Genomic DNA, 26916 nt, shown 5'->3' with positions numbered 1-26916 from the left:
TTATATTCAAACAATTATTGAAAGTACATAGGAAACAAATAGCAAATCAGGAAAGAGAATGGAAGAGTGCACTCTAAGTAATATGGAGAAGACTCAGCATTTCATCCTGAGTGAAGTCAAATATAATAATTTTTCCCTATAGATTATTTTAAGCAGATTTCAAAAAGAAAAGAACAAAGGAAAGAAAGAACCGTTATAGAAGAAGTAGACAGAGAATTTGGAGGGTATGAAAAGAAAAAGAAGAGCTGAGCCCAGTGGCACACACCTGTAAGCCCAGCAATTTGGGAGACTGAGATAGGATTGCTAGTTCAAAGGCAGCCTCAGCACCTTAGCAAGGCCCTTAGCAATTTAGAGAGATCCTGTCTCAAAAGAAAAAAGAAAAAATAACTGGGGATGTAGGACAGTGACTAATCACCCCAGGTAAAAACACAACAACAACAAAAAAAAAATAGAGAGATAAAGAGGAGAAAGAATAAAAATATCAGAGACACATTTAGAAAATTGTAGAAAGTCAAAGAAGTAGAAAGGAAGTTTCCAAGAAAGGGTGAACCAGAGATAAAGGGAAAGACTTAGAGATTTGAATGCAGATGTTTGTCTTAATCTTGGAATTCATTAAAATTTGTCTATCAAAAGTAATCTCCTTTTCTTCTCTTCAAAATTAAGTGTTTCATTAAAGTGGGTTTTGAGTACGAAAGAGATATGATTTTAATTTTTGCTTTGAAACTTTGTTATTCATAAATATAATAGTATTTTCAAATTTAAAAGTTTCTTTATCTTTACATATGCGAACAACATGAAAACTAAAATTTTATAACAAACACTTTATTATATACTAATAATATTCCCAGAGTGTAGATTTTAAGTACTCTCATCATTAACAGCAATAAAAAAGTAACTCTATGAGATGATGAAATGTTAGTGTGTTTGGCTATATTAATCATTTCACTAAGTACTTACATATCAAATCATCATGTGGCAAAACTCAATTATATACAATAAAAAATTTAAGTCATTGTTATTGCAATGACTGAAATGGACTATCTCTAAAAATCCTGCTTGTTTAACTTGAGAATACAATTTCCAAATAACCATTTTTTTAGCAGAATTACTTAAAACTATCTGAAACTGTAAAAGGCAATATAAATAACCAGTGCTAATAGTCACAGTTTAAATGCACTTTTATTTATAGTGGGATTCCCTCCAATTACTCCAAATCACTAGTTAATTGAAAATTATAAAAATCATTTTGTATCTCAGCCAAATATTTTCAGAGGGAGTGAAAAGATACAGCTAATATGTAAATGATACATTAAAATGTTTAATCGGAATTATGATTTATTAAATATAAGGGCACTTTTATCAGTATTGTCAGAAATATTTATTATGTAAGAATCTTTAAACCTATTTTTAAATTGTTTAATGTTCTAGATTGCCAAATAAAGTTGTTAGATTTATATTAACAAGATAATGAAATTATCAATAAAAGGAACCAATCAGTCTTACATTAAGCACTTATGCTTATCCAGATTTTAGCACAAAATTAAATATGAAGATAGTACACTCTTTTCCATTTTCCACCTGGCATTTTTGGTATATGCAAAACTCAGTCTATACTGTTGTAAATTAAACAGTATTTTACATTTCATATAAAGAATTTTAAAAATACAGGACTCATTTCTTTCTTACCCTTATGTTCAAAGACACTGCAGAGATTCTTTCAAAGTATTAGGCTTTGTGGAACAGAAAAAAATATACAATAGCATAGGTTGACCAAAACAAAAGAAGCAATTCTTACCATACTCATACATTCTGGAGGTTTAATTTCTTATTCTCAAGAAAGTGTTGGTTATATAAAGTTTATTTTGAACACAAGCATTAGCCAGTTTTATAACCATTGCTTTCTCCAGAAGTGGAAGGAGTGGATAGCTAAAATTCCCTTAAGAATACGATAGGATTCCCTGTAGGATACCATGAAGTTGTTCTACTGAGCACTGTGGCTTTAGACCTAGATGTCCAGATTGCCCTACAGGCATCGCCAATTATGGGATCATAAAGATCAGGGCATTGTAGACAGTTCTGGTTTTAAAAACAGAAATTAAGCTTTAATTCAATGTTTTTTCATACCAAGAACAATTCTGAGCTGTTTAGAGAACATCCAGTTTACATTAAAACATACCATTGTAAGCACTTTGATTGGTTCGGTTCTGTTTGAGCTTACCAACACATGATTTTAATTAGGTAAAGATCTCAGCTCCCTCCAGAAGCCAACTTCAAGTACAGTTGTCCTCCTCAGACAAACTGCAGCTTAAACACCAAGTACATGCCTAGGTGCCCCCAGTTTGAACTGAAATTTGATGAGCAATCTCAGTGGGAAAATATTAGAAGTCATAGCTCAAGAAAAGCAAAGATATGTTCCTCAGTGGAAGATGAATTTCCTAAAGATTGTGTGAAAGTGTATATTTGTTTCAGTATCCCTGTGTTAGGACTTTGGAGTCATTATTTTAAATATGATGCCAGTGGACATTTGCTACCTGTAGGGCCTTCATCTTTGGAGTATCTATATGATGAGAGATTCTTGATCATTCGAAAAACCAAGAATTGTAAACATGACTGGCCTGAAGGAGAAACTGGAAGGATCCATATGGGCCAGAGAAGTCAGCATTTGTCTATCAGATCTCAAAGGGTATGGAGGACTAAGTCAGAGACTTTGTTCTCTAGCTAAAAGAAAAGCAATGGATTATGAATGATAGAGTCATGTTCAAATTTCCTTTCAGGTATAAACCAAGCAACTTGTCATGAGTTTTCATTTGGAAAATAAAAGCTAATATATATTTACATTTGATACATTTTATTTCTGTTGTAAAAGATTGGGTTGTTTGGGTTTTGTTTTTGTTAGTTTGGTTTTACAGTGCTGGGTATTGAAACCAGGGGCTCACATATGCTAGGCAAACACTCTGATTGGGCCATTTCCTTAGTACATAAAAAGGCTATTGTTAAATATAAAGTTTAACCTCCGTGTGGCCCATGACTGGATAGATAAGAAGAAAACAAAGGGCATATATTTTGAAAGACTTATTAATCATTATACTGCTTGCTTAGAATTTGGATTGTGACTCAAAAATGTAAAGAAAATAACATTGATAAAAGATTTGTCACTGTAAAAAAAATCTAGGTATAGAATAAGCAGCCTGATATGCAGACACAGCAGCTCACATAACCAAAACTTCACTTATATTGCCTGGACCCTTTAATTCTTTTTATTTGTTCTTTATAGATACACATGACAGTAGAGTATATTTTGACATATTATGTATACATGGAGTATGACTTATTCTAGTAAGAATCCCATTCTTGCAGTTGTACATGATGTGGAGTTTCACTGTTTATGTATTCATATATGAACATAGGAAAGTTACGTGTGATTAATTCTGTTGTCTTTCCTATTCCCTATCCCCTACCCTTTCCTTCATCTCCTTTGTCTAATCCAATTCTTCATTTCCCCTGCCTTATTATATGTTGGAATCCACATATAAGAGAGAATATTTAGAGTTTGTTTTTTGGGGATTGGCTTATTTCACTTTGCATAATTGTCTCCAGTTCCATCCATATGTCAGCAAATGCCATAATTTCATTCTTTTTTATGGACGAATTTTATATATATATATATCTCACATTTCCTTTATCCATTCATCTGCTGAAGTGGCCCTTTTAAATTGAAATAAGTGTAACTTTCTATTAACTCCTTTTGTTGCCTGTCTTTGATCACCAAAGTTTTGTGTTTATGTTTTCCTTTTAATGGATAGTCTTCTCAATTTTAGTCATTTGAAATCAGAGAGATATTTTTATGTGTCTGCTTGACTCAGCTGATAGAGGCTCAGATACCTGGTTCATCTTTATATCAGAATATGTTTCCAAGGGTGACTCTAGAAGATATTCCCTTTGAATTTGTGGACTCGGTAAAGGATAAGACTGCCTCCAATATATGTGAGCATCAAACTATTCATTGAAGGAATGAATGGAACAAAAACCTAGAGGAATGTTAAACTCACTTTATTCCTGAACATTTTTCTGCCCTGTGTTCTCCTGTTCCTGAGGTCTTCAGGCTTGCTCTGAAATCTGTAGACTCAGCTCTCCATATTTCAGACTTCCAATTTCCTGAGCCTCTTACTTGTAAACTGCACACAATTGGGCTTGCAAAATCCACAATCATGTGAGACAATATCTTAAAATAAATCAGTCTCCCCCCAACACTTTCCTGCTCCTTCCCTCTGAACAGAAAAATAGATAATACAAAGATAAGAGATGTAAATGACAGATACATCCATATTTTTCTCTAGAGTGCAATAATACACCGATACAATAGTTATTATAATTTAGTTTCTTTTCTCCCTTTGAATATTAAAGGGAAATACTATGACGCAGATGTCTTCATATGATACTCACATGTATGATACCATCTCAGAATTAATAAACATCATATTATTATAAGGAGTAGAACATATTCTACACAAATTTTGAGATTGATATTCCAAATATTGATCCATCTTGACAACTAGTATTTTGATATTTAATATAGATACCTCCCATTACTTTACTGAAATATGACAATAGAGTTTGGATTAACTATCACAACTGACAGTCTTCATTGACAATAGAGTTTGGATTAACTATCACAACTGACAGTCTTCATTCCAAAGAAAATGTTATAAAATAGCTTACAATTCTTCCTTGAAAGAGAGGCCTTTTGAATCCCTCATCCACCTGTTCCAAAATAGGGAAGAAAAAACAAAGAAGAGAGTAAAAACAAAGACCACTGTGCTAATTAAGAGAACATAGTATGTTGGAAACAAAACTACATTTAGATATATCCTTAATATATCTTGTTATTTTATTTTTCCTTCACTGCTTCTCTAAACAATGATTCTCTAAGAATAGTCCCTTACAATAGCATTAACATGGTTGAAGTGAACAGTGTGGTGATGAAGTCAGTCATGTGTTTGCACAGCTCTCTTCATGAGTTTAATGCAGAATATAGTTTTGAGGTTCAGAGAGTTAAAATAGTCCCACCCAATCCCCCCCAAAAGTCCCAGACTAGATAGATTTGGACACTTACTAGACACTCATGTGTTATAAAATCTTACTATAGCTAGTCCACATCCTAGATTTAGAGAAAAAAAATCTACCACATTTGATTAATGTTTGAACCAAACCTCAAATATGATCTTCACTGTCCATCATAATTTTATAAATAGTTTTCTATAAGGTAGAAAGTTTATAAGATGATGCAAAAAGTATGTATGTAGGTTTCTATGTAGAGAGGAGCTGTGAATTCTCTTAGACTATATGGTAAGAAATTAATAGACAATAAAATAAGGACTTTTACATTATCAGTGAGTCTATGAGAAGATTTTAATACAATTTCAGAAGTGTTCCAGACAACTGGGTGAATTTTAGTAAATGATATTATCCATTATATATAAATATACATTAAATATTACATTGATGCATACTAATACATTATATATTTTCACAATTTATTTTAAGGCAATAGTTAAATATTGAGTGTCCTTTCAAGAATAAGAGATTGATCCAGGTATGGTGGCACATACCTGTAATCCCAGTGGTTTGTGAGGCTGTGGCAGGAGGATTGCAAGTTAAAGGCTTGCCTCAGCAACTTAGTGTGGACCTAAGCAACTTAGTGAGATCCTGTCTCAACTTAAAAAATAAAAAGGGCTGGATTTTGACTTGGAGGTTAAGTGCCCCTGGGTTCAATTTCTGTTACCAAAAAAAAAATTAATAATAAAATAAAACAAAAAAGAATAAAGGTATGACAAAAGTATATATTTAACCTTACCCTCAGCAACCTAATGAAATGACAAAAATGGTGTACATAAAGAAATAAATATGTGAAAAATTGTATAACATCAAAAGACTAGTAATCTTCTTGAATTTATGAAGCATAGAGAAGTGGAACTTTTTTTCAACTCTTTTAACTCTTTTTTTATTGGTTCTCTTTAGTTTTACATCAGAGTAGAATCCACTTTGACATAATTATACAAGTATGGAATACCTAATACTCCAGAAAGTTTTAGGTAACTAATTTTGGCACACAAATTTCATTGGGAGAATTGGGAAGGAAATTATTGCAGATTTATATCAAGGTTTTATTGTCTAGAACTGTAAACACTGCTACTATGAGCAACATAGGGTGATCAGTAAACATTTGTGTGTGTGTGTGTGTGTGTGTGTGTGTATTGACCTTGACATATTCTTAACAAAAACATGAATGCAAATCTAGATATCATATGTTCATATAATCTTGTAATGATAATTCTTTGAAAGTTATTGAAGGGAGATATTGTTTAATATGTTACCTTGTATAGATCATTAATTTTACTTAAAGAGGATGGAAAATGAGGAAATACAACCTTTAGAAAACATTTTTCTTTCATCATCCCAATGGGTGCTATGGCATCATACCATTCTATCATTACTTGACCTTTGATCTAGCAATCAGAGAAATGCAAATTAAAACTACTCTAAGATACCATCTCACTCCAGTAAGAATGGCAGCCATTATGAAGTCAAACAACAACAAGTGCTGGCGAGAATGTGGGGAAATGTGTACATTTATACATTGCTGGTGGGACTGCAAATTGGTGCAGCCAATCTGGAAAGCAGTATGGAGATTCCTTGGAAAGCTGGGAATGGAACCACCATTTGACCCAGCTATTCCTCTTATCGGACTATACTCAAAAGACCTAAAAATGGCATACTACAGGGACACAACCACACCAATGTTTATAGTAGCACAATTCACAATAGCTAGACTGTGGAGCAAAACTTGATGTCCCTCAATGGATGAATAGATTAAAAAAATGTGGCATTTATACACAATGGAATATTACTCAGTGCTAAAAAATGACAAGATCATGGCATTTGCAGGGAAATGGATAGCATTAGAGCAGATTATGCTAAGTTAGCCAATCCCAGAAAAACAAATGCCAAATGTCTTCTCTGATATAAGGGAGGTGACTCAAAATGGGGACGAAGAGCATGAGAAGAAAATTACCTCTAGATAGGAAAGAGAGGTGGGAGGGAAAGGGAGGGAGAATGGGAATTGCATGGAAGATGGAAAGAGACCCTCATCGTTATACAGAATACATGTATGATGATGTGAGGGGAAAAAAAAGAAGTGTAGCACATTAGATTGGGTGGAAAGAAGTGAGGGGAGGGGAGGGGAGGGGGGATAGGAAGGACAGCAGAATAAAATAGACACTACTATTGCTGTATGTATAAATGTGACTGTACAAACAATGTGATTCGTCAACCTGTACACTCAGAAAAAGGAGTAATTATACCCCATTTGATTCAACTGTATGATATGTCAAGATCACTGTACTGTTGTGTTTAACTAACTAACTAACTAAATAAATAAATGATTTCCCTCACTCTGTTGTTTGTGAACTTGCCCTCCGGGCCCCAGGGCATCCATGGAAGTTGTCTTTGACAAAACTATGTGCGGAGAAAAGTCACATCTCAATGAAAAAGGATGGAGAGTTCTGGCTTTGCAGATGGATGTCCAGAATTCCTGAGTCTGAATAGAATATTTTCAATAAAGCCCTGTTGCATTTGTCAGAAAAAAAATATGTATTTAAAGCCCACCATGTGAAAAACAGTCATAATCTTTGAATGATGGTGATGTATTTTTATGGTTTTCTTAGTACATTATAGTAACACTTAAGATCAGAGCTCATTTTGATGTAATTGCACATGCAAGAAACATAATTTTCTCCATTTCAATCCACAATATCTCTACTATCCTTTTTCTTCCTATTCTGCTTCCTCTACTCAACTAGTCTTCCTTTTATTTATTTATTTTACTGTTTTTAATTGATGCTTTATAGATATACATAAAGGTGAAATTTATTGTGGTATAATCATATATGTACATAACATAATTTGGTTAATTTTATTCTGGTATTTCTCTCTTATCCCATATCTCCTCTTTTCCCCTCAATCTTCTTCCATTACTCTATTGATCACTCTTCTATTCAAGGGATTCTCACCCCCTTATCTAATATTGATCACGTTTCTGCATATGAGAGAAAATATTTGCTCTTTGACTTTCTGAATTTGACTTTTTTCTTATATGTTCTCTCCAGGTGAATCCATTTATCAGCAAATGCCATAATTTTATTCTTCTTTATGGATGACTTACCTGCATTGTGTGTGTGTGTGTGTGTGTGTGTGTGTGTATCACAAGGATATGTAAATCAAAACCACACTAGATTTCACCTCAAGTGAATTAGAATGGAAATCATCAAGAATACAATAATAACAAATGCTGTTGAGGATATGGAGTAAATGATACACTCAAATATTATTGGTAGGACTGCAAATTATTACATTCACTTTGGAAAGCTTTATGACAATCTCTTGAAAGCTAAGAATGCAACAACCATATAATACAACTATATTACTCCTTGAGATTTATTCATAAGGACTAAAATTTATCCCTCAAGACTCTAGAAAAGAAACAACAAACTATCTCCAAAATAAGTAAAAGACAGGAATAATTAAGATCAGAGCCAAAATCAATAAAATTGAGAATAAAAACACAGTCAATAAAACAGAATTGTTTCTTTCATAAAAAAATGATTGATAAACCCTTAGCCAATTAACCAAAAGAGAGAAGATACTAAAAAGAGGATATCATCAGAGACACCCCTGAAAACTAGAGATTCATTAGAAACTATTTTGAAAATTTATGTTCCAAGAAACTAAAAAGTCTAGATGATATTAACAAATTTCTAGACACATAAGACCTGCACAAATTGAACCAGGATGATATAGAAAACTTAAATATACCAATATCAAGTAATACAATTAAACAGCAATTGAAAACCTTTCAAAAAAAGATAGCCCAAGACTGGATAGATTCTCAGCTGAGTTCTACCAGACCTTTAAAGAAGAAGTAACACAGGTCTTTCTCAAATTATTCTATGAAACTGAAAGGAAGAAACACTTCCAAATACATTCTATGAAGTTATGATACCAAAACCAAAGACTCATTAAGAAGTGAAAATTACAGACCAGTATCCCTGATGAACATAGATGAAAAATTCTTAATAAAATATCATGAATTGCATTCAGAAACACATTAAGAAGATAGTACAGCATGATTAAATAGGTTTTATCACAGGGATTCAAAGTTGGTTCAAAGTACTCAAACCAATAAATGTAATACACCAAATAAATAGAGCTAAGAACATGAATCACATAATTATCTCAATATATGCAGAAAAACTATTTGAAAAAAATCTAGCACCAATTCATTTAAAAAATACTAGAGAAATGAGAAACGTACTTTAAAATAGTAAAGGTTATCCATGACAAACCCACAGCCAATATCATAATGAATGATGAAGAGTTGAAAACATTTCCTCCAGAATCAGGAACAAGGCAAGTATTTCTACTTTGACAATTCCTATTCAACATAGTCCTTGAAATTCTAGACAGAGCAATTAGGCAAGAATAGGATAATAATTAATAGGATATAAATAGGAAAAGAAGAAGTCAGATTATCTCTTTACTGATTACATGGTCCTCTATCTAGAAGACCCAAAAAACTCAACCATAAGACTTTTAGAGCTGATAAACAAATTCAGCAAAGCAGCAGAATGAAAGATCAACATATGAATCAATAACATTCCTTTACTCTAATAATGAATCTTCTGAGAAAGAAATAAGAAAAACTATCCAGTTCATAATAACCTCAATTAAGAATAAATTTAAAAATTAGGGGATGTTTCCTTTCACTTGCTCAAACACAATCTGCTATCACTATGGAGTAAATGTGATATGAGTCCAAACTATATAGCACTATTACTGTATCAAATATTATTTCTAAGTCCTTTTGAGAGGATGTACACTATTTTAGTACACAATGATTTATAATTGAAGAACACAGAAACTATAAAATGCTTTCACTTGTGTCTGCTTTAATTATTTCAGTATAATATAAATACTTTATTAAAATTCTATGTCTAATATGAGATATGCAGAAGGTGTAAGGATTTAATTAGATACCAAGAACTCAATTCATTAACATCTAGTAATGATTATAATCACACAAATCTTTCAATAGTACCAAAACATAATTCTTTAATTTTATGATTGCTTTAATAAATAAGACTAGATATTAATAAGATCTAAACACTTATTCTCAACATTTTTATCAGTACATCTGTGACTTGCTTGTTTCTTAGGCTGTTGATAATGGGATTTAATATGGAAATTATGACAGTGTAGAATAGAAGATACTCTCCTGATCATTTGCTTGTGAAGATGCAGGATGCACATGCATGAAGAGAAGGGGGACACAGTATAAAGATACAGAAAAGTGATGGGCTGGAGAGGGCTTTTCATTCTTCTTTTTAAAAATTGTAGTGAGATCAAACTTTTAAGAAATTAGTCACAGTGCTAGCAAACTCTATGGAACCAGAAAAAAATAAGAATTAGTAGATAATAAATAGCAGTCTCAGTACAGAAAATTTTTAGTTATGATATAATTTCATAGTAAAAGTTATGTATTTTTAGGAAATTACAAAAGATTAATCTGAATAAAATTATTTTGGAAATAAGTCACAAAGAATATCACCTACTAATGATAAAATTACACAGTCTTTTGGTCATAATCACAGGATACTCTAAAGGGTGGCCTGTAGCAACATTGCAATCATAAATCATTGCTGTCAAGAGGAAATGTTATACTGACTGCAATGGAAAAATAATTTATCAGGCGTTCTGAAAGACAGATCATTTTTCTCTTGCCTAGTAAGTTGACCATCATCATTGGGATCACGTTTGATAATAACCAACCATCCACAAAGGCTAAATTCTGAAGAAAAAAGTACATGGGGATATGTAGGTGATGATCCTATCAGAGGAGGAAAATCAGATGTATGTTCCTCTGAACCATGACAAGCTAGATTACCAAGAACACAAAGAACAGGGGGAGTTTCCTCTGTGGTTGCTGTGGAAGTCCTATGAGAACAACATGTCAGCAAAATTGCATTTGCTCTTTCCATGTCCTCACTGGAAATTTCCTAGAATGAAGTGAAGTGAATGTAGAAGAGACATACCTTAAATATTTATGAAGTGAAAATATTAGAGTTAAAACAGAACCATACACTTAAATTGTTCCCTTCATAGGTTTTATTGTAGTATGATTTACAGAAACTGTTTGGAGAGAGTTGAAGAATGAATATTCATTCAGAAAAAACAAAACACTACTTAGGGCATTTAGATTTAATATCTGAATGGTGGTATGTAAATACCTATATAATGACAGTTTGCTGTTTTGTTGTTATTTTAACTTGACCACTACTGGCAAGAAAGGACAAAAAAGAAGGCCATTTTTTTTTTTTTGGAAGCTTCATTAATCAATGTACTGGCTTAGAGTTTTGCTAGTGAAAAAGAAATGTGTAGGAAAAAAAAGTATAGAAAAGCTCTATGAATACTCTGCACAAACATGGAGAAAAGAAAATTATGTGCACAGGTAGCCCTTAGCCTAAACATAATTTGGTTGAAATTAACAATTCTCTTAAAAATGTGGAAATAATTCTTCACTCATTTTGTTGACTATTTTTGATTAATAAAATTCTTCATTACTAATTCCAGCATGGATAATCTTTTAACTGTACTAATTTCAATATGTAAATTGTGATATATCCTTGAAGCTTGTACAATTTGCACATACAAGATGACTAATGATGTTCAGCATGTCTTTATGTCCTTTATTTGATATGCATATATATCTTTGGTGAGTTGTCTCTTCAAGTCTTGGCTATTTTTAATTGGGTTTTAAAATTTATTTTATATATTCTGAGAACTTGTCATGGATCCTGCACATAAAGAAATATTTTATCAGATAAATAATTTGAAAATATTTGTGACACGAATTGCTTTTACCTTCCAGAAGATATCACACTAGACCATTATAGGAATGCATGTGTGCTGATTGATCCAGTGAATAAGAAATATCAACTATTCTTCTAGGTAAATAGAAAACACTTCATGGACAATATTCCTAGCTGTATTATAAATATCCTGTATTATATTATATCCTTAGGTCATTTTGAGATCAACAATACCATTTTCGTGGGAGTGGTTAACATTTGAGGTAAACTTTAGGAAATAATAACACTTCAATTGCAAATGGCTTAAGGGATGTTGCAGTATCAATGAATTCTCTATGCAGCCAAAACATATGCCTGAGCAAAAATATAGACCTGAGAGTAAGGTGTGGCCAGAAGGTTTTCATTAACACATTTTAGTGATAATACAGGTACCATTAGAACTTCAGAGGGGGAAGATCTAGATGCATATTAAGGTCTTTTTGGAAAAGATCTTCTAAAATTCAGGGTGAGCAAACACTAGTGAAAGAATATTATACCATCTGTACATATACATGGACATTTGCACACAACTATATATGTTTATGTTAACATATTTAGATCCAAAAATATATGCCACATATGTATAAAATCTGGGAGGGTGACAATTTATGAAAAGTTATTTAAGAAGAATGTGATTTTTATCAGAGGTCTGAAAAGAAAGCACCATCTGGCAACAATGTTTGGGAAATATAACCATATAATCAGGGTGGAGGATATAAGTAAATAGAATTTTGAATAACACATAGGTGAGTAACTTTTAGAGTGAGATCCTGATTGCTATTGGTGAGAATATAAATGAAATTCCAGTATTGAAAGGAAAGGCAGAGTGGGCATAAAGTTAGTGCACCCATTATATTTGAAAATGTGAAGTCTGAGGAAAGTTAGCATGTAACAAATTTTCAGGCTCAAAGTATCTAAGTGTGATTATTTTCCCATTTTTCCTAGACAATCACTGAAAACTATGATGTCCTCTCTTAACATTATTTTAACTTTGATAATATTCATTCAAAGCCATGGTCATATTAATTTAAACAAATATGATTTTTACATTCTAATAACTTTTGAGATATTACTGATTTCCTCTTCCTATTTCATTTTTTTCCTGAATTTTCTTCCTATTGTGTCTCTCACCTTCTTCACATACACACCAAATCTTCAATCTCATCTATTAGTTTTTTGAATTATTGAAAATTTTTACTTTGTCTGTTATTCATGCAAATAATGCTGCAAAAGGCCATTGAAGACATTATAGACAATGAGAGGCAAGTCACTTCTTCTCACTCATAGAAACAGACTGAGCTAAGAACATTCTCTTGGAGTTTCACTCTGCCTTCATTGTCAAAATTTTTAATAATTACATTTGAATTTTGTTTTTTCCCCTACAAAATATGTTAAAATATAGTTTTGCAATTTTTATCTGCTCATCTCTTTAGTAACATGAACTGTCAACACAATAGAGTAAACCTGATATGAATTTCTAGTCTGAACACACTGTCAGGTGTATTATATAAATCCTCAGGTAATTTTGAAATGAATTGCACTACTTTTTAGCAGTTAGTACATCAATCAAGTCACAGTAAGAAGAACAGTAATCCAGTAAAATGTCTTCATTCATTCTTTGAATGTTTTCAAATTGAAAAGATACTAATATTTCAAGAATTTTATTAGGTATAGCACTTGAAGTCATAGAAAAAATGATAAAAGATTTGATTTAATAGAGTAAAATAAAAGACAGGAGAATTATAATTGCAAAAGTCTGGAGCAATTCCAAAATAAAGAAATATGTAATTGGAAATATTCTATGAGTTTTATACTAAATGGAGAAAAGATGATAATATGAGATCTAAAAATTTTTCTTTAATATTTTTGTTAGTGAATCTATGACTTGCTTATTTCTGAGACTGTAGATAATTGGATTTAACACAGGAATTATGACTGTGTAAAACAAAGAGTCCATCATGTCTTGCTCATCTGCTTGTGGAGACGCAGGGCGCACATACATGAAGAGAAGAGTACCATAATATAAAGACACAGATAAGAGATGAGCTCCACAGGTAGAAAAGGCTTTCTTTATGCTTTTGATAGACTTCTTTTTTAAGATTGTTAGTAGAACAAATGTATAAGAGATAAGAACAACCATAATGGTGAATACTTGAATTGAACCAGAGAATATAAAAAGCATTAGAATATTAATTGAGGGATCAGTACATGAAATCTTAAACAATGGTATAATGTCACAATAAAAGTGATATATTATATTGGAATTACAGAAGGTTAATCTGAACAAAAAACTTTCATGAAGTAAGGCATGAAGAAAACCACCTACAAATGACAAAGTTAAGAGCCTAATGCATAGTCTATGGGTTATTATCACTGGATAAAGTAATGGTTTGCATATGGCTACATAGCGATCATAAGCCATTGCTGCCAAGAGAAAACATTCTGTGGTTGCACTGATTCCAAAGGAAAAAAATTGAATCATACATTCAGAAAGAGAGATCTTGCTTTTGACTAACAAATTGGCCAGCATTTTGGGTGTAACTGTGGATGACAACCAAGCATCAACAAAAGCTAAACTCCCAAGGAAAAAGTACATGGGGATGTGAAGGTGATGGTCCTTCCATATGAGAACGATCAGACCAAGGTTGCCCACCATGGTGGTGAGGTATATCACCAGGAATACCAGGAACAGGAGGATTTTCCAGTCTTGGTGATGAGGGAGTCCTGTGAGAACAAACTCTGTCAGCAATGTGGCATTTTTCTTTTCCATGTCTTCCATGAGTATGCTCTGAAATGAAGTGCAATAAATGCAAAAAGACCATACTTTAAGTACTTTAAGGTGAAGACTATTTGGAAAGGAGTTAAAATAAAACCATTGGCTTATTAGAACACTCTTATATATGTTTATTTTGGTATAATTAATGGAAAGAATTTGGAGAGAATGGAAGGAATGGGAAAATGCAGTTATCTCATTTCACTGAATATTCAGAAATAAACAAATTTGAGAAAAAGAGAAAGCCTGTGTATTAAAACTATTCAGCCACTATTGAGTTTTCTAGAAAAGTCCAGAACCTGATACATGGATGTAGGAATAATAAAAAAAAATCTTTGTAAATATAGGACTATAAAATGACTTGAAAATGGCGTAAAATCCTTTATCTTTTGTTACTGGCAATAGTTATGCAATGAAAAATTTAAGACACATAGTGAATTGTAAATTGTCTTTAAATGAGTGTTCTGACATGTTATTAGTAGAAGTACAATTCCATTGTTAAAAGACATAGAAGTCCTTGGAGTAAATGAAGGTATAGTTATGATTTTGCTGTGCATTGAAGACTGAGCAAATGAAAAAGTCATAGAGAGGAAAGAAATGTGAGAAAGTTATATTAAAGAGATTATAAAGTGTGTGTGTGTGTGTGTGTGTGTGTGAGAGAGAGAGAGAGAGAGAGAGAGAGAGAGAGAGAGAGAGAGAGAGAGATTTCTTAGATGGATCAGAGCTAAATCCCTTTTCTACACATCACTACTGATTATGAGTAGTGGCTCCATCCATCTACAGCTAGAGACTCATAGACTCACATTCCTGGCCCTACTGGACCTAGAGTGAAGATAAACAACCCACATTTGGTCATTCAGATGAGCCCACTATACATTTGGAATTTGGAGATTAGAAAATGAAGGAAAAGAGACAGAAGAGAATTTTTGAACTTTTGCAAAGCCATGAATATTTAGCCTACACCAATTTCTTCCACACTCAGCAATAGCACTGAGAGCTTGAGGTATGATATTGGAAAGTTCTATTCTACAGCAGTGACAGCAGAGTCCATTGAGCTGGTGTTGGGAAATGATTTTGGCTATTGACTGGCTGCTTTATTTATCCTGTTCCTTTTCAATTTTACACTTGATTTTTCCAGTCTTCCTAGTCTTTTTATGTTATAACCAATATTCAATTCAAATAAATTATTTTGTGTTGCACCTAAGAGTCCTGGCTCAAACAAAAAAGAGAAAAGAGAGATCAGAAGAAAGATATTGAGGGAGAGAGAGAGAGAGAGAGAGAGAGAGAGAGAGAGAGAGAGAGAAAGAGAAACAAGAGTAAAACTGGAAAGTTGAGTGACTTAACATGTACATCAAATGAGGGATGCTTAGGTGACAAAGTACAGTGCCAAAGGCCAAAGCAAATATTCTATGAGGACACTAAGTGAACAGAAATTGCTATCAGAGTAAGTGATTTGTGATTGTTTATTAAATTTGATGAAAACCAAAAGTGAAGATATTAAATTTTATATAACATATAACAAATATATTTAATATATAAATATATATAATATATTATATTTTTCAATGAACTTATTTTAGGAAGTGATTGAAAGAAAATAACATTTGACACCTTAAAAGTTTTTGTAATGATATGTAATTAAACAGCATGAACCTTCTCATCAGAATCATCAAAGATGTATATTATATAAAAAGTATTATGATGCAATCTTTAAACCTAGTTTTAAATTATTGCTGTGGTTCATCAAAAGGTATCTTATAAATCATTGTATTTAGGTTAGCAGTATACCAAAAAAAAATCACCAAATGGAATAGAAGAGTCTTCCACATAGGTATTTTACTTATATATACTTTCATCATGAAAATAACCTACACAGAAAAGTCATTTATAGTTTTCCATTTCCATTTATCCATTTTGTCATATTTTAAACCTGATTATAAATTATTAAAAATTAACAAAATTTAATATTCTGTATAAAACATAATGAATATTATAGAAATAATTTTTATCTTACCTTTGCCTTATAAAGATTTTTTTCAAGTTTTAGATTTTATAAAATAGAAAAAAATACTATTATAATATAAAAAAGACTAAAATATAGGAAGCAATTCTGGTCACACCAATTCATTTTGAAGTCATCATTTTCCAAGCTGAGAAATGTACATAAATTTGCCCTCTAAAAAGGAATCAACCAATTGTACCACTATGTGCTTTTTCCCAAAAGAGAAAGGAATGGGGAATTAAATTTTCTAAGAGAATAAGAGTATTCCCTTTAGGACACAGTAAAATAGTTCTACTGGGCATTGTTTATTTGGACACACTTCAAAGAAGTTCACAGTGTTCCACAGGGTATTACAGACTTTAGAGTCAAAATCATTAAGTTGCTATCAACAGTTCTAGATTTGACAATTGGTATTTTACTTTATGCCACCACTTTGTACCACAGGTGGCATGTTCTTACATGTTGAAGTGAATTTTAATTCCTATCTAAAATGTATTTTTCAGAATGGGTTGCTTGTCTGGCTTTGTTTGAGCTCATTAAAATATGATTTTAATAAGGCTAAAGATCTAGATTCTACTGAGGACCTTGTAAAAAATAAGAGTTTCATCGTAAAAGCTATAGCTCAATTTTCAGACCTATACTTGGATACAACAGTTTAAGCTGAAATCTAATGAGTAATTTTTTAGACTGAGGTCAGAGAGAGGATGAAAGGAAAAAGAAAAAAGGCAAAGAGACTCCATGGGAGCTCTCATACAACTCTGCTTGTCAAACATCAATGCCTAGAAACTTCACGGAGATCTTGTTAAAATACAGATCCTGTTTTAGTGGTTATGGGCTGGGGCTCAGGATTCATTTTTTTTGTAACACAGTGATGCCTATGGACATCAAGTGATTCTTGCATATTGTTGTCAAGTCTAACTTACAGGTAATTTTCTGAGAAATTTTTAACATGATATTCACATGTTCACATCTTCACTTTGGGTTTAATTGAATTCAATAAACATTCATTCAGAAAATAACAATTTACTTATTGTGGCATTTAGATAAGATATCTGAACAGTGGTATGCAAATACCTACACAATAATACTTTGTTGGTTTGTTGTTATTTTAGCTTAATCACCACTGGTAAGAAGGGGCAAAAAAAATGACATGTTTTTTGGAAGTTTAATTAGTCAATTAACTGACTTATAATTTTGCTAGTGAAAAATATATGTAGGGAAAAGCTCTGTGAATACTGTGCTCAAAAGTGGAGAAAACAAAATAATGTACAGAGGTAGGTATTACTCTAACCAAAATTGGACTGAAATCAACTGTACTCTTAAAAATTATGTAATTCTTCATTCACTTTATTGCCTATTTTTGATGATTAAAGTTCTTTATTACTAGTTCTTATATAGATAATATTTTCAACTGTATTTATTTTGGGGTGGGTACCAGGGATTGAACTCAGAGGAACTTGACCACTGAGCCACTTCCCCAGCCCTATTTTGTATTTTATTTAGAGACAGGGTCTGGATTTTGAACTTGCAATTCCCTTGTCTCAGCCTCCTGAGCTGATGGGATTACAGGTGTGCACCACTCCATATGGTTGTATTCATTTTAATATATAAATCTTGATATATCCTTGAGGTTTGAATTTACATGTACCAAATTACTAATGATGTCCAGCATGTCTTTATGCCCTTATTTGACATGCATATGTATCTTCAGTGAGTTGTCTCTGAGTTTTTAGCTATTTTTAATCAGAATATTAAATTTCTTTTTACATATTTTGAGAGCTTGTTGTGGATCCTATACATAAACCAATCTTTCATCAGATATTTGCAAAAGTTATGGACACTAATTGACTTTTCCTGGTAGAGATATCAAACTAAACAACCATACTAATTATTTGACCACTACTTCATGGCCAGAACTCTCAGCTATTTAATATATTCTTCTTCAGTCATTTTGAAAGAAACAACACTATTTTCTTCAAGTGGTAGAGTTGAGGTAGACCTTAAGAAAAAATACATTTCAACTGCAAATGAATTAGGTTGGTTTTGCAGTACCATGGAATTCTTTCTGGAGACAACTGTATGGACAGAAGTATAGGGTGGTAAGAGTAAAGTGTCAAGTTGGTTTAGTAATACATTTTGGCTCTAACACAGGTTTCATAAATATTGTAGAGAAATAATTCTAGAGGTAAACAAAGTTATATTGGAAAAGACTTATTTGGGGTGAGCAAACACAAAGGAAATAAGCCAGAATCAGAAAGTCAGAATTCGGGCTGGGGATGTGGCTCAAGCGGTAGCGCGCTCGCCTGGCATGCTTGCGGCCCAGGTTCGAGCCTCAGCACCACATACAAAGATGTTGTGTCCGCCGAGAACTAAGAAAAAATAAATAAATATTTAAAAAATTCTCTCTCTCTCTCTGTCCCCCTCTCTCTCACTCTCTCTTAAAAAAAAAAGTCAGAATTCCAATGTTTACTCCCATGTGTGGAAGCTAAGAGAACAAAGGAATAAAAAAAATGGAAATTTCTAAAAAATAGAAGAAAGATCAGTAGACTAGAGGAAACGAAGGGAGGAAAAGAGGAAGAACTAGGGAGTGAAGTTGATCAAATTATGCTATGTGCATCTATGAAGATATTGCTATGCATTCCACTTTTATATATAACTATATATAAATATAGTGCATCAGTTAAAATAAATGAATAAATAGAAGAAATAACAATAAATCAGAAGAAAGGGAGAGAAATGAGGAAAGGGAAAGAGGAAGTACGGGGGACTGAAAAGCAAACTATATATACATATATATTGTATGTATTTATGAATATGTCAAAATGCACCCACTGATATACATAATGGTAAGGCACTAATAAAAACATTTTAAAATTGTTCTTCTTAGGTATTGACACCAATATATCTACATGGTTGGCAAAGATGCTGAAAAAGCTCTGCAGATAATAACTATTGGATAGCTTGATTTAACTTATCTTTGAGAAGTAGGGAAGTTGTTTTTTGGTTTTCTCAAACACATTTTTAGTCTGTTAAAGCCTTTTAGTTCTTCAGAAGTCAAGTATACTACCCCTTTAAATAAGCACAGAAGCTAAATTATAATATCACTCTGATTAAGGTTAAAAAATTATCTTCCTTCTTCCTGGTACACAGTCTAATTTCTATATTGTTGTGCTGGAGACCTGACCCAAGAAACAGATTCAGGGTTGCAGCAGGTGGAAGAAGAGGATGCAGTTAGGGTAGTAGACATGCATTATTCAGTAGTGGCCATAGCTCCAGCCTCCAGCTTTAGCTTCACCCTCAGCCAGTTCCATTTTGCCTCCATTTCACCCCCATGAACCCCTGAATCTTTTCCATAGCTTCTTTTTATATGCAGGTAAAACAAAGAAGGCACACTGCCAATAGATTACATAAGGGGGTAAATGCTCACAAGCTAGTATTTATGAAATTTGGTGTATGTAGCTGAATCAGAGTGTTTCTGGCCTTGACTAACCATGACATAGCCAGTTCCCAGCCCTGGCTGTATAATAAAATTGTGAAACTCCACATCATGTACAACCACTAGAATAAGATCCTAATTAGAATAATTTGTACTTTATGTATGCATGTCAAACTATACTCTTCTGTCATGTATATCTAAAAGGAACAAATTAAAACAAAGAAAAGAAAGAACCAACATACCCATCCAGAAGTCCCATCAAGGGAGCCTAACTATAGCCATTTTGGGCCTACCCAACATATGTTCTACTTATTTCTTGTGTCAATCTGCTAAGGTCACTCTCCCAAGGAGGCTAAGAGGAAGTTAAAACTTATAGGCTAGTCTTGCATTACTTTCCTGTTTTAGGAATGATAGGGATATGTTTCACTTCTAGAATGAAAGCTCATCTAATGGTTCACTTTCCACTTGTGCCTATTGCACTTTTATGTCTGTCCTCAACATCCCACTGAAATGATATCCATCAAGACACTCACAGCCTTTCAGTGAGTAGCATGGAAACCTTTTACTGCTTATGTAACTTGTATCAGTTACACTGGGGACTGTCACATATATACACACACACACCCTTTTTTTTTTTTTTTTTTCGGAATCACTTTCTTCCTTTGGCTTTTGTGATGTCCCTATTTCTTCCTTACCTTTGGACAACACTTCAGTATCATTCCTTCTCAGCCTCCTGTTCTCTGGTTCATCCTTAAATACGGATGGTTTTTAGTATTCTTTTCTAGGTCTCTTTTCCTTTTCCTTTATCTTTTTACTTTATAAATTTTCCATTTTTGTGGTTTTGTAGAGGTTATATGCCAAAGATCACCAAACCTCTCTCTTCAGCTCATATCTTATTCAAACCTCACCTGACACCTACCTAACTTCACCTTCTGTAATCCTCTTAGTGCCTACTTATCATCAGGTAATCCATATTCTTGTGATGACATCCTCAGCTACCCAGAGATATAAAGTGGATATTGTCAGTATCTCCTGACATCTCATGTTTAACCAGTCTCCAAGTCTAACAGCTGCTATTAAATCCTCATTCCTGTAAATGAGCACAGGCTACAATCATAGACTTTCACCCAGATTACTGAACAAGTTTCAAATATCCTCTCTCAATCTCCAGTCTTGCTCCACAAAATATACTTTCTGACTTGAACACTGATTTGACTTTATATTGCAGGCGATATTGCTTATAAGGCCTTGTGAGATCTGGCCTCCTCTTACTGCTCCAAGCTGACTCTGTGGCTCATCTGTTCTAACTCTACCAAACTTCAATGCCAGTCACTTCTTCATACTCCAAGTTGGATTACATTCAAACTTTCATTCTCTCTCTTATCTGGAAATACTTCAGACACCTTGCATTCTTTTCCTCAATCCTTTCTCTTCCCTATCTCTATTAATTGGCCTGAATTTCACTAATTGAATTATCATGAAGATTAAATGAGATGATGAGTAAACAGTGCTTAGATTCATCCTCTTAACATTATTTGACCTTTGATAATATTCACTTAAAGCTATTTGTCTTTAAAAGGTATGAAAAATAACATCCCACAAGATAACCCCCAGGAAGACAGCAGGACATTGTGGCCTGGGAGGAGAGAGGGGGGAAAGAAGGCAAACATTTATCCCTTCCCGGTTACATTGGGTCCTGAAGGGAGGAGGCAGATACTGATCAATGGGCTCTGAACTTTCACCCTTTCCAATTACTGATGAGTCCTGGAAGGATAAAAGCAAACTGAAGCTCTGGGTAACAATGGATCCAGCAGGAAGAATATGAGCAATGAGCACAGGCTCTGAGCTTTCATCCTTCACCAGTAACACTGAGTTTGGGAGGGAAGGGAAACAAATGGGCCTGGGCTCTGAATTTTTATCCCAGTGACAATGAGTTTCAAGCTCTTGCAACTGTTTCCCTGAGTTAGAGTGATTTTTGAGGTTTTATAGCTGTTTTCCTGAGTTAGATTTTTAACCTGCAAGACTAGTTTTTTGACTACCCAGTTCTCTAATGATTAAGTCACACTAAACATTCTGCTATTATTAACTCTTACTAAAACCTATTTAAAAAAACAGAACCCTCTTGTAACCAGTGACCATTTTATCCCCTGAAAATATGCCATTCCATTGCTGCTTAATATAAAGACAGCTTGCTGATCTGTTGAGGTCTGCTCCCATTTTGGTTATTTTTGCTTATACTAACTGCCTTTTCTTCAATTTCTAATTGGGTTATTGCCGCAGTCTTGGCTGGGCACAAGATCACGAGCCACTCACAGCTTTGTAGATTCAAACAGCAATTCTTTATTCCCGAACTCACACGGGCCTCTACACACACGTTCTGGGGAAATCCAAGTTCTGCCGCAGCCCAATTCACCTACTCCACGAGGCTTTCTTCTCCAAAATTTTCTGAATCTCACAAGAACACAACGGGAACTCAAGGATCGGGCATGCCTGAGGCAGCAGGATACGCCCTATTCCCCCACAGGGTACACCTTAAACCTGGAACTTCCCTAAACCCAAGATTGTCTTAAACCGGGAACACCCTAAACCCAAGGAGCGGGATACTTCCTAAAACCTGCAGGATACACCCTAAACCTGGATCCACCCTGGTCCTTGAGCAGGGTCACCTTTCTCAAACACACATGCAATGTCACAGCGAATTTCCAAGGCAAGTCCATTTAACATGGGGTACGCTGGCAAGGAAATTTCGATGCGTCATTCCTACTTGGCAATGGCCCTCAGCAGGTTATTTGTTTTATAATTATTAATTTTGAGATTTCTTCACATATTTCGTATATAAAAGTTTTATCAGGTATACAATTTGCAAATACTTCCTCAGGGATATTTGTTGCCTTTCCTCACATAAGATATCACACTAGTCTTTTCCATGGGTGATATTGTGCTGAGTAGATCTACTGAGAAAAACCATCAGCCATTCTGGACATACTGCTTGACCATTATTCTACCCAAGTATGAGAAATAAATCAGGCCAAAATTCAGAGGGCTTCTACCTTAGTGAAATTTCTAATAATTGGATAATATGAGACATACCAAGATAGTTCTTCCAAGGTAAAGCATAAATTGCCACATCTGGCCCTTCAAACAACCAAAAGTCTAATTATATTTTTGGATTTGGAGGCCATTAATGCCACATGGGTGTATTGCACTAACCCACTTAACAAGTGACCCAAAGAACTGCTGCATTTGAGAGAAATTCAAATAAGAGAACACTGTACAAGAGGCTGTGTTCTGTCATATGCATAATATGACTTAGCATCCAGTGGTGCTTTAAGTGACGATGGCATGAAAGAATGCTTGTTGGAGTCTTTGGCAAGCCTGTATAAGTGAACTATAAGGTTGACCCTGTTCTCCTCAGCAAATAATCACTCGCCTTATAAGAGATGGCCATGAGCTTGTTACTGGGCTTTAGGAGAGGTAATATTTAATCATGGGCCCTCAGGTTACACTAGGACCTGAGCTTCCCATCACAAAATTGATGCTACCTGACCCACCAGTCCATTCAGTGAGTATAGTTAGTAGCACTCCATCATCAAATGGAAGTGATGTATATATGTTTGAACTAAAGTAAGCTGAAGGGAAACCAAAATTACTTGAATTGAATGAATTCCCACAGTCCCACTGTTCTAATACTGCCTTCTCTCACCCAGCCTGCACATGTGGCTTCAAGGGGAGTTTGTGTGGAAACTTGACAGAGGAAAAAACTACACAGGCCTGTATTATAGAAGTTTCTGCCTGATGTGAATAAATGACCTTAAAGTGCAAAGTTATAGATCTGCCATCAGCATATGGGACTTATCTGCAAGATATTTTAAGAAAAATTCTTCTGGCACACCAAAGCTAAAGCAATATTTGCAGTTGTTAGACTTACTTAGAAGACAAATGGCTAGAATGCAATTATATACTAATTCACAAGCTATGTGAAATGGTTTGATTGGAATGTTAAGGATTTGAGTGTAACCTGAATAAAAAATTAGTGATGAGAAAATTTTTAGAAATGTATTTGGATAGGCCTAGATTCATGTGCAAAATAAGGAAATGTGTGTTCCATGTGAATGATCACAAAATGTTTATTTCAACAGAGAAGCTGAATCTGTTTCTTTTTTAAAAGTTTTTAACTTGTTTTAATTAGTTACACATGACAGTAGAATACATTTATGCACTTTGATATATCATACATAGATGGGATATAATTTCTCATTTTTCTTAGTGTACATGTTGTAGAATCACATTGGTCATTCAGTCACATATATACATACAATAATAATGTCTGTTTCATTCTACTATCTTTCCTGTACCCCCAACCCCTCCCCTTCCCTCCCTTCACTTTTTTCTACCTAATCTAACGTAACTTCATTCTGCTCTAGTGCTCTGCTCATCTTAATGTAAATTAGCATCAACATATCAGAGAAAACATTCAGCATTTGTGCCGTAGTCCAGCTGCAGCAAAATAACCAGGGGGTGACGAGCAACTTGTGTACATTGATACTGCAGGAGTAAGAGCCCTTTATTGTAGGACAGGAGGGGTATATATACATTACACACAGCTTATATTAATTACCATAAACTAAATACAGCAGTCAACCAATAAGGGATCTCCACACTTAATGGCTCACTGGCATTACTTCACAAACCACTCCCTCTGGCAAAATGCCAGGCGCCATCTTGACTTGTTAACAGACCCTAACATTTCCCCCTTTTGTTTAATTTAAATAACAACCATAGTGGTTTTTACACAAACACCATAAATAATCTGCTACAAGCAGAAGGGGAGGATACAAAATGCCACAATACCAAGCCAATTGATGGCTCCATTCAAGAAGCCCTTGAAAAAATTATACCAGCAATGACACCATTAACAAAGATACCGAGTTACAATTTGTTGTAGATTACAGTTTGTTGTCTCAGTCCAGGTAAAGCAGTGTCTTAATAGATTAACTCACAGTCCAGGTAAGTTCTGTAGGCAGCTAGCTTAAATCACAGTCCAGGTAAGTTCTGCAGGCAGCTAGCTTGATCCGAAGTCTTGTCCGGTTCTCAGCAACAGTGGAAATTCTTCCACCCTCGTCCTTACCAGCACTGGGATGAAGGCAGGAACTCCGGCAATGCTGGCTAAAGAAAATCCTGTAGCATTCCACTAAGAAAACAACCTTCTGAACAATTTAGTACATTATCTCAAGGTTTTTTAACATTTGAAATAGGACTTAATAGTGCTCATTACTCATTAGCTTCCGGGTGTGGGAGAACCATTGTAGTTACTGGCCTTGGAAATGATCAAACTTCAGGGACCAGGGCCATCTTCCCTGCAGCATCCCGGGCAGCCCCAGATGGCCTCGGGGAGAGTCCGGGGAGTGTTCTGGGCTCAAATTTCCACTGGGCACAGGGAGCAAGAGCCTGCGAGACTGTGCCTCCAGGTCAGGTTTGAATTTGGGCTCTCACAGTGGTGTCCCGCTCCCCGGGCGGGGGTGGGGGGTGGGGGGCGGGGAAGAGCCGGCTGCCGCCACTTGGAAAGTCTTTGCTGCACCATGACCGGCTCACGCACGTGGCAGCCACCGCTGCGCCAATTCACGCACCCTCCGGTAACAAAAAGTATTCAGTAATAGCCTTTTGCTGCAAATTTTTTTCCTGATAATCCTTCCTCCTCTGAACTTTCTTCTTTCTGACTAGAGTTCCTGGGATCCCATCAACACATGCCCTAACTATTCTTGGTTCCACTGGGGTGCCTCTTTCCCCCATCAATTTACTTAACACCCCTTCTATATTTTCATCACAAAGACAATACAATGCACTGAGACAAAACAAGACACAAACATACTGTATCAATCTTCTCCATTTTCTCAAAATGGCCATTTTTCCTCTCGCCCTATCTAGGGACGAGCATATTTGCTCCCGTCCTATCTATGTACAGGCAGCTTTTTCTCATCAACTTACCTCCAAGTGTCCCAGGGCTCCCGGTACGGGCCACCAAATGTCGCAGTTCATTTGATAATCACTTACCATCTAATCCTTTGTTGTCTTTTTGGTCATTGCATCCTGTAATTTTTCCAAAAATGACAAGAAAAACACCTATCATGAATGCTCCAAATATATTCACTGATGGGTCAAATAATGGTACAGCAGCAATAGTTATACCTGATCAAACTTTTACATTTTTAGTACCCAAACAATCAGCTCAAAAAGTAGAGCTTAATGCAGTATTACAAGCTTTTGTGATTTTTAAAAATTCTGTATTTAATTTATTTTCTGATAATCAGTATATAGTTAATGCTATAGTATCCCTTGAAGATGCTGGTAGGATTTCCTCTTCCTCTACTGTTTTCTCTTTGTTTTCCACTATACAAAGTCTAATCTGGGACAGAAAAGATCCATTCTTTATAGGACATATCAGGGCACATACAGGATTGCCTGGAGCCCTTAGTTTGGGCAATAATTTAGCAGATAAAACTACACATGACATACATATTTTCTCTACACTAGAAGAAGCTACAAATTTTCATAAAAAGTTCCATGTCAATGCTAGTACTTTACAAAAGCGTTTTAAAATAACTAAGGAAAAAGCTAGACAAATAATAAAACAATGTCAAATTTGTGTGACCTTTTTACCACAAGTTAATCTTGGAATCAATCCTATAGGAGTGATACCTAACCATATTTGGCAGATGGACATCACACACTTGCCAGAATTTGG

General features: G+C 34.4%; 1 protein-coding gene across 1 annotated transcript; it reads right to left on the bottom strand.

The window, feature by feature from the left end:
* Positions 1-13806: 13806 nt before the first annotated feature.
* Positions 13807-14733, bottom strand: LOC308653869 (olfactory receptor 5H8-like; the record flags this gene model as incomplete). The annotated part of the gene is made up of 1 exon (XM_081302625.1): positions 13807-14733. One exon carries the CDS (start codon positions 14731-14733, stop codon positions 13807-13809), a length of 927 nt encoding a protein of 308 aa, XP_081158751.1.
* Between the last annotated feature and the right edge of the window lie 12183 nt (positions 14734-26916).

The sequence above is a fragment of the Spermophilus citellus genome (genome assembly GCF_964194105.1).
Source record: "Spermophilus citellus genome assembly, chromosome: 7".
NCBI classification, from domain to species: Eukaryota; Metazoa; Chordata; class Mammalia; order Rodentia; family Sciuridae; genus Spermophilus; species Spermophilus citellus.
Note: the sequence above shows the minus strand (reverse complement) of the source record. Positions and strands in the feature narration are given on the sequence as shown.